The sequence below is a fragment of the Acinonyx jubatus genome, chromosome B3, assembly GCF_027475565.1.
Source record: "Acinonyx jubatus isolate Ajub_Pintada_27869175 chromosome B3, VMU_Ajub_asm_v1.0, whole genome shotgun sequence".
NCBI lineage: Eukaryota > Metazoa > Chordata > Mammalia > Carnivora > Felidae > Acinonyx > Acinonyx jubatus.
The window spans coordinates 27,001,026-27,015,772 of NC_069386.1; the positions used below are offsets into that span (position 1 = coordinate 27,001,026).

General features: G+C 37.7%; 1 protein-coding gene across 3 annotated transcripts in view; it reads right to left on the bottom strand.

The window, feature by feature from the left end:
* The window catches only part of OCA2 (OCA2 melanosomal transmembrane protein), a 492,350-nt gene that overhangs the window by 301,005 nt on the left and 176,598 nt on the right, over window positions 1–14,747 (bottom strand). For all 3 annotated transcript variants that reach the window (XM_027067861.2, XM_053223670.1, XM_053223671.1), the window contains exon 15: window positions 6,497–6,629. In XM_027067861.2, the coding sequence (XP_026923662.1) occupies window positions 6,497–6,629 (133 nt within the window). The remainder of the gene's footprint in view (window positions 1–6,496; window positions 6,630–14,747) is intronic.

Consider the following 14,747-nt stretch of genomic DNA (forward strand, 5'->3'; position numbering starts at 1 on the left):
ACACCATACACAAAAATAAATTCAAAATGGATGAAACACCTAAATGTGAGATAGGGAACCATCACACTCCTACAGGAGAAAACATGCAGCAATGTCTTTGACCTCAGCCAGAGCAACTTCTTACTAGATCAATCTCCAGAGGCATGAAAAACAAAATAAAAAATGAACTATTTGGGGACACCTGGGTGGCTCAGTCAGTTAACTTCTGCTCAGGTCATGATCTCATGGTTTGTGAGTTTGAGCCCTGCATTGGGCTCTGTGCTGACAGCTCAGCCTGGAGCCTGTTTCAGATTCTGTGTCTCCCTGTCTCTGCCCTTTACCTGCTCACAATCTGTCTCTCAGTCTCAAAAATAAATAAACATTACAAATTTTTTTAGAGCTATTGGGACTTCACTAAGATAACCTTCTTCACAGCAAAGGAAACAATCAACACAACTAAAACAACCTATGGAATGAGAGAAGATAATTGCAAATGACATATCTGATAAAGGGTTTGTATGCAAAATCTATAAAGAACTTATCAAATTCAACACCCCAAAAAATAAACAATTCAGTTAATAAATGGGTCAAAGACATGAACAGGTATTTTTCCAAAGACATCCAGATGACTAAGAGACACATGAAAAGATGCTCAGCATCACTCATCATCAGGGAAATACAAATCAAAACCATGATGAGATACCACCTCACACCTGTATGAATGGCTAAAATTAACATCACAGGAAATAACAGATGTTAGCAAGGATGCAGAGCAAGGGGAACCCTCTTACATTGTCGGTGGGGAATGCAAACTGGTGCAGCCGTTCTAGAAAACACTATGGACATTCTTCAAAAAGTTAAAAATAGAACTGCCCTACCACTCAGCAATTAAACTACTAGGTATTTACCCAAAGGATACTAAAATATGATTCGAAGGAATACATGCACCCTGATGTTTATAGCAGCATTATCAACAAGAGCCAAAGTATGGAAAGAGCCTAAATACCCATCAATGGATAAATGGATAAAGATGTGTTATACATAGGGGCACCTGGGTGGCTCAGTCAGTTGAGCATCTGACTTTGGCTTAGATCATGATCTCACATCTTGTGAGTTCAAGCCCCACATTGGGCTCTGTGTTGACAGCTCAGAGCCTGGACCCTGCTTTGGATTCTGTCTCTATCTCTCTCTTCCCCTCCCCTGCTCATGCTCTGTCTTTCTCTATCTCTCTCAAATATAAATAAACATTAAAAAAAATTTTTTTAAAGATGTGGTATATATATTGTGTATACACAATAGAATATTATATATGTGTATTGTATATGCGTATATATTATAAATGTGTAATATTATATATGTGTATATATACACAATAGAATATTACTCAGCCATCAAAAAGAATGATTATATATGTAATATTTTATATATTTATATATTATATATATTAAGTATATATGTAATATTATATATGTGTATATATACCAATAGAATATTATTCATCCATCAAAAAGAATGAAATATTATATATAATATTATGTGTATATTATATGTATGTATATATTATACATGTATATATACATGTATATACTATATACTACATATATACATGTGTATATACTATATACTATGTGTATATATATATATATACATATGAAATCTTGTCATTTGCAAATGTATTATGCTAAACAAAATAAGTCAGTCAGAAAGACAAATACCATATGATTTCACTGATATGTGGAATTTAAGAAACAAAACAGATGAACATATGGGAAGGGAAAAAAGAAAGGAAGAAAGAGGGAAGCAAACCATAAGAGACTCTTAACTATAGAGAACAAACTGAGAGTTAATGGAGGGAGGTGGTTGGGCAATGGGCTTAATGGGTGATAGGTATTAAGGAGGGTACTTGTTGTGATGAGCCCTGGTTGTTATATGTAAGTGATAAATCACTAAATAGATAACTGTAATAGCCAGCTTTGTATCTAATCAGGAATTTGAATGTTTAGCTAAACCCCCAACACACACAAATCCAGGCCTGTAAATACCCTACCAAACATTTAAGGGAACAGTGTTAGCAATTCTATATCATCTCCTCCAAAAAAGTTGAAGAGGAGTGTATACTTCTGTACTCATCCTATGAGTACAGCAAAAAAAAAAAAAAGACATTACAAGAAAGTAAACTGTACATCAATTTCCGTAATGTACACAGACACAAAAATTCTATACAAAATATTAACAAGAAGGGAAACAAAAATAATATAAAAACAGGGAGGGGACAAAACAGAAGAGACTCTTAAATATAGAGAACAAACTGAGGGTTACTGGAGGGGTTGTAGGAGGCAGGACGGGCTAAATGGGTAAGGTAAATGGGTAAGGGGCACTAAGGAATCTACTCCTGAAATCGTTGCATTATACGCTAATTTGGATGCAAATTTTTAAAAATAAAAATAAAATTTAAAAAAAAGGATTACATAAAAAGGACAGTTCTATTTAGCCCCCAACACCTGTGTTTGCACCCCCCTTATCTCCAGTCCCCCATCCTAGGCCCACCCCCTATAGTTCAGGTCCTGTTGGGTGGGGCCTATGCCAATCCTAGTGCCCCATGAGCATCTGAAGCACAGGAAATGTTCCCACTTGTCCTGCACTTACATCATCTTCAGTTGGGGTTAGGCGGAGGGTCCACCCAGAATTTCTTACTGCTTGGTCATGTTTAAAGTACCATTTCTAGGATGCAAAAATTCTCAATAAGTTACTAGCAAATCGAATTCAACGGCATATAAAAAGAATTATTCACCATGATCAAGTGGGATTCATTCCTGGGATGCAGGGCTGGTTCAACATTCCCAAATCAATCAACGTGATACATCACATTAACAACAAAAAAGAAAAGAACCATATGATCCTGTCAATCGATGCAGAAAAGGCCTTTGACAAAATTCAGCACCCTTTCTTAATAAAAACCCTTGAGAAAGTCGGGATAGAAGGAACATACTTAAAGATCATAAAAGCCATTTATGAAAAGCCCACAGCTAACATCATCCTCAATGGGGAAAAACTGAGAGCTTTTTCCCTGAGATCAGGAACACGACAGGGATGCCCACTCTCACCGCTGTTGTTTAACATAGTGCTGGAGGTTCTAGCATCAGCAATTAGACAACAAAAGGAAATCAAAGGCATCAAAATTGGCAAAGATGAAGTCAAGCTTTCACTTTTTGCAGATGACATGATATTATACATGGAAAATCCGATAGACTCCACCAAAAGTCTGCTAGAACTGATACATGAATTCAGCAAAGTTGCAGGATAAAAAAATCAATGTACAGAAATCAGTTGCATTCTTATACACTAACAATGAAGCAACAGAAAGACAAATAAAGAAACTGATCCCATTCACAATTGCACCAAGAAGCATAAAATACCTAGGAATACATCTAACCAAAGATGTAAAAGATCTATATGCTGAAAACTATAGAAAACTTACGAAGGTAATTGAAGAAGATTTAAAGAAATGGAAAGACATTCCCTGCTCATGGATTGGAAGAATAAATATTGTCAAAATGTCAATACTACCCAAAGCTATCTACACATTCAATGCAATCCCAATCAAAATTGCACCAGCATTCTTCTCGAAACTAGAACAAGCAATCCTAAAATTCATATGGAACCACAAAAGGCCCCAAATAGCCAAAGTAATTTTGAAGAAGAAGACCAAAGCAGGAGGCATCACAATCCCAGACTTTAACCTCTACTACAAAGCTGTCATCATCAAGACAGCATGGTATTGGCACAAAAACAGACACATAGACCAATGGAATAGAATAGAAACCCCAGAACTAGACCCACAAACGTATGGCCAACTCATCTTTGACAAAGCAGGAAAGAACATCCAATGGAAAAAAGACGGTCTCTTTAACAAATGGTGCTGGGAGAACTGGACAGCAACATGCAGAAGGTTGAAACTAGACCACTTTCTCATACTATTCACAAAAATAACCTCAAAATGGATAAAGGACCTGAATGTGAGACAGGAAACCATCAAAACCTTAGAGGAGAAAGCAGGAAAAGACCTCTCTGACCTCAGCCGTAACAATCTCTTACTCGACACATCCCCAAAGGCAAGGGAATTAAAAGCAAAAGTGAATTACTGGGACCTTATGAAGATAAAAGCTTCTGCACAACAAAGGAAACAACCAACAAAACTAAAAGGCAACCAACGGAATGGGAAAAGATATTTGCAAATGACATATCGGACAAAGGGCTAGTATCCAAAATCTATAAAGAGCTCACCAAACTCCACACCCGAAAAACAAATAACCCAGTGAAGAAATGGGCAGAAAACATGAATAGACACTTCTCTAAAGAAGACATCCAGATGGCCAACAGGCACATGAAAAGATGTTCAGCATCGCTCCTTATCAGGGAAATACAAATCAAAACCACACCCAGATATCACCTCACGCCAGTCAGAGTGGCCAAGATGAACAAATCAGGAGACTATAGATGCTGGAGAGGATGTGGAGAAACGGGAACCCTCTTGCACTGTTGGTGGGAATGCAAATTGGTGCAGCCGCTCTGGAAAGCAGTGTAGAGGTTCCTCAGAAAATTAAAAATAGACCTACCCTATGACCCAGCAATAGCAGTGCTAGGAATTTATCCAAGGGATACAGGAGTACTGATGCATAGGGGCACTTGTACCCCAATGTTTATAGCAGCACTCTCAACAATAGCCAAATTATGGAAAGAGCCTAAAATGTCCATCCACTGATGAATGGATAAAGAAATTGTGGTTTATATACACAATGGAATACTACATGGCAATGAGAAAAAATGAAATATGGCCCTCTGTAGCAACGTGGATGGAACTGGAGAGTGTGATGCTAAGTGAAATAAGCCATACAGAGAAAGACAGATACCCTATGGTTTCACTCTTATGTGGATCCTGAGAAACTTAACAGGAACCCATGGGGGAGGGGAAGGAAAAAAAAAAAAAGAGGTTAGGGTGGGAGAGATCCAAAGCATAAGAGACTGTTAAAAACTGAGAGCAAACTGAGGGTTGATGGGGGGCTGGAGGGAAGGGAGGGTGGGTGATGGGTATTGAGGAGGGCACCTTTTGGGATGAGCACTGGGTGTTGTATGGAAACCAATTTGACAATAAATTTCATATAAAAAAATAAAAATAAAAAATAAAAATAAATAAAAATTAAAAAAAAATAAAGTACCATTTCTACCTCCACAAGGACACCCCAATGTTTTGTGCATTTGGTCAATAAGCATTTCCTAAAATAGACATTTCTGTGTATCATTCCATTTCTCTGGAAGAGGTGGATGACTACATTTTACTAAGAACAAGCTTGTTTTATATGGATGACTCTTGAGAGGGTATATAAGATAATGTTTTCCAAACTAGAACAAAAATTGTCAAATTCTGAATACAAAAGTCATGAATGAAAGAAAGGCAAATCTGCCAAGTACAGTCATATCTGATGAGCAGGAGGGCTGGTAACAAAACCTATGGATCCTTACCTATTCATACAAAAATGGTATTTTGTTATCTTACTAAAGATAAAACCTGAAGTCCTGTACAACACAAGGACAGAGTAATAACAGGATGAGAGAGGTAAATATACAATCTATGAGCTCTGTGAGGACACCACACCATCTGCAACTACAGAGAAAGAAATGCACCTTTGTTAATGTACTCCTGTCACCGAGATGTGCTCTGCTACCCAGGCAACCTGCACAATGTCCTATATTGTTCTGGCTGAGGAGAGGATGGCTATTTCCCAAATAATCTCTTGCTTCTAACATATCCTCATCAGTAATGTTGTCAATAAAACATTTACCAAAATTTTAGGTGAGAAAAATGCAAAGCCATAAGATGGTCATGAGCCCTCTTCCTGCTGCCTGGTGCCTCGCCGATACATTCTTGACTGACATGATACATCGTCCTCTGTGTTGGATTATGTTGTCACTTTTGTAATCACATTTTTTTAACGTTTATTTATTTTTGAGGCAGAGAGAGACAGAGCATGAACGGGGGAGGGGCAGAGAGAGAGGGAGACACAGAATCGGAAGCAGGCTCCAGGCTCTGAGCCATCAGCCCAGAGCCCGATGCGGGGCTCGAACTCACGGACCGCGAGATCATGACCTGAGCTGAAGTCGGACGCTTAACCGACTGAGCCACCCAGGCGCCCCTGTAATCACATTTAATCACAAAGTATGACATATTTGAACACTAAAGTCTCTATACTATGCTACTTATATTGTATACACGTGGTCTAATGATGTCATGGCATGCAAACTAGAAACAGAAGCCATTGCTTCCCACATTTCACTCTACAGAAAACTAAAGAGGTCCATAGATTTAAAGCTCCTGAAAGCACAGTGCATACCAGGAGGCAGATGGGAACATATCTCAGTATGTAAGAAAACTCCTGCCTTTCTGTGGCAATTTCTTCTGGAAAAAGATAATATTATAATAGTAAACTCTAAGGCTGTATGAGGAGGTGTTCATACTCACCAACAATCTCACTGGGCTCCCTGTTATAAAGCTTTTTGTTCCAGAAAAGGAGTCTGAGGAGTGGAAAGGAGAACAGTAGAATGAGGCAAATCCCAACGAACATGTGTGCAGTAAATCCTGCGAAGTCCAGGCCCTAGAAATAGAAAAGAGGAAATGAAATGACAGATAGGACTTTCCCCTGAAATAACAGATAGCACAGCTCCCTCTTCAGGGATCACCCCCCACATGAGGGATCCAGGGAGGGCATAACACTGAGACCCAGCAGGGGTAGGCACATCAGTATGGTGGATGTTAGCACAAAGGCCACAAAGTCCAGCACAACACCCAAGGAAGAACAGGTACTCTTCTTTACAATATTGAAAATGCTTAAGGTTTGTTTCTTTCATACTGATAAACCAATTCAAACCCGAAAAACAATCAACCTTAGGAGAAAACAAAAACAGGCTATCACAGACTCTCTTTTTTTTTATATATGAAATTTATTGTCAAATTGGTTTCCATACAACACCCAGTGCTCATCCCAAAAGGTGCCCTCCTCAATACCCATCACCCACCCTCTCCTCCCTCCCACCCCCCATCAACCCTCAGTTTGTTCTCAGTTTTTAACAGTCTCTTATGCTTTGGCTCTCTCCCACTCTAACCTCTTTTTTTTTTTTCCTTCCCCTCCCCCATGGGTTCCTGTTAAGTTTCTCAGGATCCACATAAGAGTGAAACCATATGGTATCTGTCTTTCTATCACAGACACTCTTAATCTTAACTGGGTCTACCTTCACCACACAGGACTGACACATTCTCCCAGGACAAATAAAGACTGACAGGGGCAAAACATAAAACTATGTGGCAATATTTGCCCATTTCAAGATAAACTTGGTTTTTTTTTAATATTTCATTTAAATCCCTGCTATTTATGTGAAAGAGCATCCTTGGCTGGAGAGCACAGCCCTCTACAGGGAGACCAGTGGCCATCAGGACTGAGGTGGTTCAGAGTGTCCCTACTGTCCGCAAGGGGTCCAGGAAAGAACTTCTCCATCTCTTCACACTTCCTTTGCCTGTCTGCAGAACTATCTGCCATGGTCAGCTGCTGAGGATCTCTCTCTTTGGGGATAAAATCTCCACTTGGTTAATCTGTCAAGGAACAAGTCAGCAGCATCATTGGCTGGTTTTGTCTTTCTTTTACTCAGTGCTTATACCTCAACGGTATGGTGAAGGTGATCCCTGAGCCCCCAGCATGACAGATAAAGTTGTTGTCCCCATGAAGTTGTCCATGAGAACCAACTTCTCACTGGTGAGAACTCTAGGTTTTATCTGCAGTGTCTATGGACCACTGGTGCCACAAAGGAGGTTAGAAGCCCAGTGACAAAGCGCAGGTATGGGGAGCTACTCCAGGGCAGGAAGGACCACAGTAGTGTGGCAGATATATGTGCTCACACAGAATGTGGGCAAGTCTCTCCACCTCGGGGTGGGGGGTACACTCAGGGGGCTAGAGGGGCAAGTCCCAGAGAATGTAAGTGAGGACCTTGAGAGACAGTGCCCAAGACAGGGGTCAGAAAGACCACCTTCAAAAGGTCTGTATTAGGAGGAGAAATATTTACTATATTGTTGCTTATTAAAATTTATTTGTCCTTTTCACTTCTAGAAAAGATCTAAAACCACTTCTAAATTTACTAAAGATATATTATAACTAGAAGCCATTATCGATAAGGTTGTGTCAGAGTTTAGGCTTGACAGTTGTACAATAATCTGAAGTTCTTAATCTCTTACAGTTAGTTATCTGCACGTTCAGTGGTTACCCGGGAAAACAGCATTATGAACGATAGACGGAGCTGTATGAATTCATTCATATATAGACAGCAAGAAACCTACAAAGAGGTGGGACTCAAAGAATGTTTTTAATGGCCATATAAGATTTCACCACTTTTCTGGTAGTTCTTCAATAAGGATATTACCTTGGACTTGGTGTTCATCTATAGAACTCATGCCCCAAACATCTAGTTTAAAAAAGTCCACAAAACTTTCAGGGACACCTCAAAATCTTTTAGTGTCTTCTAAAATTAAAAGCAAAAAGGGTTGCTGGAGGGGAGGTGGGCAGGGAGATGGGTTAAATGGACGATGGGTATTGATGAGGGCACTCATTGTGATGAGCACTGGGTGTTGTTTCTAAGTGATGAATCACTAAATTCTACTCCTGAAACTAATATTACACTGTATGTTAGCAAACTGGAATTTAAATAAAAACTGGGAAAAAAGCAAAAGAACTTTTGAGTCAAAGAAAATGGCCTAAAATAATATATGAATATATTTGTCTTTATACCAACACAGTCATAGAATATAATTAATATTTTTTGAAGGAAGGTGACTACTAAGGCCGAGGTATTTGTATCCTGAGTAATTCTGGGTCCTTTTTTTAACATATTAACTATAAATTTTTTGTCCTGTTAGAAACTATGGGGAAACTGAAAAAAAAGTGAGGGGTGGATTAAATAAAGAAAAAGACTAAGGGTGTCCTAGGAGGCCTTCACAACAAAACAATACAACTTTGAGTGGAAGTATTTGGTTGCTACCAGAGTTGTAATGGGTGGATTTATCAAGTAAGAACAATGCAGAGTGGGAAAATCGCAGCTGAAAAATTTAAGAATAATACAGGCAGATGAAATATATCACGGGATGCAAATATTTTCACTAAGCTTATTAGGTGCGTGTATCTGGGTCTACCTGCTGCTTTACGTGCCTCTGTAATTTCCTACACTCTTCTCCTTAATGTTCTCAGTAACAAAACCACCCACTATTACACTTCCATCAATACAATGCTTAAATGCAGCCCTGTCTTGCAAGGTGCTGGTTTTATTTTGTCCCCTTTAGTCTTGTTTTGTACTGTTTTGGTTTGGGATCCACTTAGCTATGTTCTTATTAATTTTCCACAAAGTCCTCATTTGACAGTGGAAGTGGTCAAAATTTGAGGCATATAAAACTATGAAAAAAGGATCCCCCTCAGAATCATATTAGAACATCCACGGCCTCATAAACTATATATATATTCAAAGGGGCTATATGTATCATCTGGCAGAGTAACTCTTGGCCCACCAATATCATTTTCTAGGGGTCATGCTTTCAGGCTAACTCTGGAACAAAGTCAAAACAGTCAATTGGGTTGGAGAATGGCTTAGCTGAATTTGCTGTATGTTTTCATAAATATCATGGTGTAATTTTAAGATTGAATCATATCTGTATACTCAATAAATAGAAGACCCCAGCTCTATAGAGTGGGTGTGATGACAGGAGGGATCTGGTGTGGTACATCCTTAATATGAGGATACATGGAGTATGTGGAGCAGAGGTCATGATATACATGGATCTGAGGAAGGTAGAAACCTCTGGAAAAGGCATAGAAATGGGTCATCCCAACACACAGAAGTCAAAGCAGACCATAGAGGGCATGAGGTCTACTACAGAATGTTGACCCAAGAGGAAAGATTGTAAAAAAAAAAAAAAATTAAAAAAAATCAGAACTCCAAGGCCCACAGATATTGGAGAGCCATGTGGAATCAGAAAACCCACAAAGGAAACTAAGAGGAAGTGATAGGAAAGGCAGAGCAGGAAACAGCAGAGAGTGACAGCATCAAAGTTTTCAGCTGATGGACTGGAAGAAAATGGTGGTGGAAGAGCAGCAAAAGAACACCCCAGCATGCATACTGCATGGTGTGAAAGCCCTGAGGAATGTCCCAGTGTACACTTCTCTGGGACACCATGGAGAAAGCCTTCCTCTGACCTATGAGATGTCATTCAGAAGCACAGGGGACATGGCTCCCCTAAACAGATTTTTCAACTGTTATTTAAAAGATAGTTAAACAGTTGTGTTCAACACTGATAAGTCTCCCTAGAACAAGCATAAAGGAGTAAATGTAACCAGCAAAGGATTACATCCCTGTTAGTCCACTGGGAGATGAAGGAACAAAGCATTATTGAAAGTCCTACTACAGTGTAGAAGGACCCTGGAAGTCTTCCCTGTTCAGTACTGGAAATCCCACAAACAAAGAACCATCCTAAGAGATCTGGGAGGAGTGAACAGGGTGTAGAAGGGTATGTTGGAAGAACTTTCTTCATAACTCCCTGTAACTTCTTCCTAATCCTCAGGGAATGTGGAAGAATTTTCTTATGTGACTTCTTTTACTGTTCCAAAGTCCAGTACTGTTTTTTATAACTCCTCTGAATTACATATGGAGTATTAACTTTCTTCATTAATATTTTAAAAATTAATTTCAAAATTAATTTTTATTTTATAATCTTTTTTCTTCCTAGTTCAGTTCATAAACAACCAAATAATGCAGAATAAATGTGCACACAAATGTGTGGCTGTGCTATCATTGATAATGAGGTTTAATAAATTAATCTCTGCTGAAGACACTATCCCTGGAGCAATAAGTTCATTTGTGTCTCTATACAAATAAGTATTCTCTTATCTCTGAGCTACTATAAAATAAATTAAAACCACACTTGGTTATCTACAAGAGAACATTCATTAGATACCTTTCCTATGATAGACAGTTTAACCCAAAAATTCAAGGAAAGTCATTAAGTAGAAGACAAGGAACTCCATCTTCCATAAAACAAGGATAGCCCTAAAGCCATTTCCCCAAAGGATGTCACTTGGGCACAAAGCTGTGTGAGAAGCCTAGGCTCAGCCTCAATGCAGAGAGGGTGCTCACCTCCACGGCCCTCTGTGAATTTTTATGAAAACCTGACATTTCTCACTTACTGTCATATTTAAACTCTGGATATTTATAACAGCATGACAGCATGTCATGGAGGAATGTGGAACTAGTATAACAGACTGTCCCTTCAGCCTTCTATATGACTTGGTAGAGGCCCAGGACTCAGAGCCCATCTAGGGTCACATTCTACTGTTTAGTTCAGAGCATTCAGATTTAGGACTCTAAAGGAAGGCTTAAAATGATGCAGAGTTAACTCAGTTTGTGCCAAGAAAGACATCATGCTCAGGATTTTACATTAATACTAATGTGATGCTCACCAGGGACAGCTAAGCTGTTGCATTAATTCATTAATATGTTGTCATAAGAAGAAGAAAAAAGGAGAGACAAATAAAAGAAACTGAAAGCCAAGTTCTAAAAACAATCTAATGAAATGGAATAGCCATGCTCTTACTTGAACTATTTCTATACCTATTTTCTATTTGAACTTTTAAGGCTTTAGCTTTTACATTTATGTCTGTGATCCACTTATGAGTTAGTTTTTAGGTAAACTGGGAAGTGTGGATTGATGTTCATTTTTCCTGCATATGAATGTCCAATTTGTTCCAGAACCATTTGTGAAAAAAAAACAAAACAATTCTTTCCCCACTGAACTGGCTTTCCACCTTTGTTTGTTAAAAATCATTTGTTCATCTATGTGGAGGTCTATATCCAGACTCTACTTTGTCCCATTTACCTATTTACTTTTAGTGATGCTAATACCACACTGTCTTGACTATTGTAGCTTTATAATAAATCTTGGAATTAGGTAGCACTAGCCCTCCCAATTTGTTCTTCCCATTAAGAGTTATTTTTGGACATTCTGGACACTTGAGTTTCCAAATAAATTTTAGAATCAATCTGTCAATTTCTACAAAAACAACAAACCTGCTATGGTTTTGATAGGGATTGTATAAATCTGTAGATCAATCTGGGAAGAATTGATATGTTAACAATATTGGGTCTTCTGATCCATCAACAAAGTATCTCTTTCCATTTAATTAGATCTTTAATTACTCTATAATATTTTATAGTTTTCAGTATAAAGGTGTTGCATATGTTTGGTCAGATTTACCCTAAAGTATTTTATATATCAATGCTAATTTCCAATTGTATACTGCTAGAATATAGAAAACCACTATTTTTCTATATTGTTCTTTTATTGCACACTTGTCAAATTTATTATTTCTAGAAGCTTTTTTACAGCTTCTTTCAGACTGTCTACATGGACAGTCGTGTCATCTGTAAGTAAAGACTTTCAATTCTTCCTTTCTGATATGGATGGTTTGTATTTCTTTTCTTATCTTATTGTATCAGCTAGAGCCCCCACTAAAATGTTACATTGAAGTGGTGAGAATGGACATCTTTGTCGTGTTTCTGATCTAAGGAAGAGGCATTCACATCTAAGTATTATGCTATCTGTAGTGTTTTCAGAAATGCTCTTTATTGGACTTATGAAGTTCTCTTATTTTCTAGTTTATTGAGAGATTTTTAAGCAGTAATGGATATTGGATTTTGCCAAATATTTTTCTGCATCTCAATAGATGAACTTTATTAGTTTGTTATTATTTTAGTTTTTATATGAACTTTATCATTTAGTTTGTTAGTAAATTACACTGATTGGTTTTTCAAATATCATACCAATCTTCCAGTCCTAGGATAAATTCTACTTGGTTATGATATATTATCCATTTTACATATTATTAAATTGGATATGATAATTTTTAAAAAATTATGTTTAAAAATTAAAAATCAAAAATCTATGTTCATAAAACATTTGTTAATACTTTTCTTATATTGGTTTTGTCCACTTTAGGTGTCAGGGTCTCGTAGAATGAGTTGGAAAGTATTCTCTCCTCTTTAATTTACTGTGAAGCTTTATGTAGAATTGGTATTATAGCATTATCTCTTCCTTAAGTATTTGGAGAATTCACCAAAAAAGACATCTTAACCTTGGTCTCTCCAGACTCTCAGTTCTGTCTTCTGAACTCGGGCAGTCTGATGAGCTCCACATGGGTTTTTCCCTCTCTGTACTGAATCCTGGAAACTCTCTCAAGGCAGTGAACTGGGTCAATGATAGGGTTCACCTCATTTGCTTCCCAATTCTCAAAAAACACTGTAATTTTTTTGTCTGATGCCCTGTATCTTATTACCATTATCTGGTTTTGCTTTGCTTGGGGTTTTGTTTTTTGAATTTTCATTAATTTTCTTTTTGGATATCTCAAGCTTCAGGGTAAATCCCTGTTACTCTATCTTGGCAGAGCAGAAGCTGTGTATCTTTTTTCATCCATGTGTATCTACATACAAACATTCTGGGAAACTAGATGCACCAAATCATTAAGAGGATTTATCTCTGAATGGTGAGATTATGACAATTTTTAAAACTTGTGTGTATGATATACATTTTCTATAATAAATGTATTACTGCAAAATAAAAATAAAACAGTATCTTTCTCTAAAAATAGTTCTGTTCAGGGGCACCTGGGTGGTTGAGTGATCAATTTCAGCTCAGGGCTTGATCTCATGGTCCATGAGTTCAAGGCCTGCATCAGGGTGTATGCTGACAGCTCAGAGCCTGGAGCCTGCTTCAGATTCTGTGTCTCCCTCTCTCTTTGCCCTTCCCCCACTCATGCTCTGTCTCTCTCAAAAATGAATAAATGTTTTTAAAAAATTAAAAATACTTCTCTTCAAGGTGTATGATGCCTATCTTGGGTGATAGGTGCCCCTAGAACAGATCACAAGGCTCTGCCACCTTCTGATGTGTTCTGGGATAACATGATACTGGGCATACTGCTCAGTTCACACAGGAAGCCTGGTGAAGTGTTGCCAGTTGGTTTCCCAGGGTAACTAGGGAGCATTAAAGTTTAGACAAAACACCTAAGTCATACCCTGGATCTCAATACCTTAGAACTATGCTCAAAGGCTTAAATATTTTTATAGAAGACAGCACAAACACACACAAATATACTGGCACACTTCATAGACACACACATAAACATATCATCTAAAATAAATGATACCAATTTGGAAACATTTTTGCTGACACTTCACAGAAGAGCTACTGAGAAAATTCTAATGACCAAAGAATGATAAATGAACCTATATAATTTCAAACTCTTTAAGATGTATAAAATACTGTTTTCACTCTCTAATACTTTTTTACTTTAGCATACAAAGAAATTATATGTTAATATTTATAAGAGCTTTCCAAAAATTCCTAAAGACCTTCATTTTATGACCCTTTAAAAAATGTTTAAGTTCTTCATCAGTGAATTCATCCACCACAATTGAAAATGTGAGGGACAGATTATTTTATTTTTAACATTAGTTGGAAGAAACCTCAGTTCCCATTAATATAATGCAAACATCATCTCCTACACCTAAGTACATCATGTTATCCATCCTTTTCTTAATAATTTATCAGAATGGAAATGAATCAATTCAAACCACTTCACTCTACACTGGAGGATCAGTCACCTAATCTTCCCTCTCAAGATAACCAATAA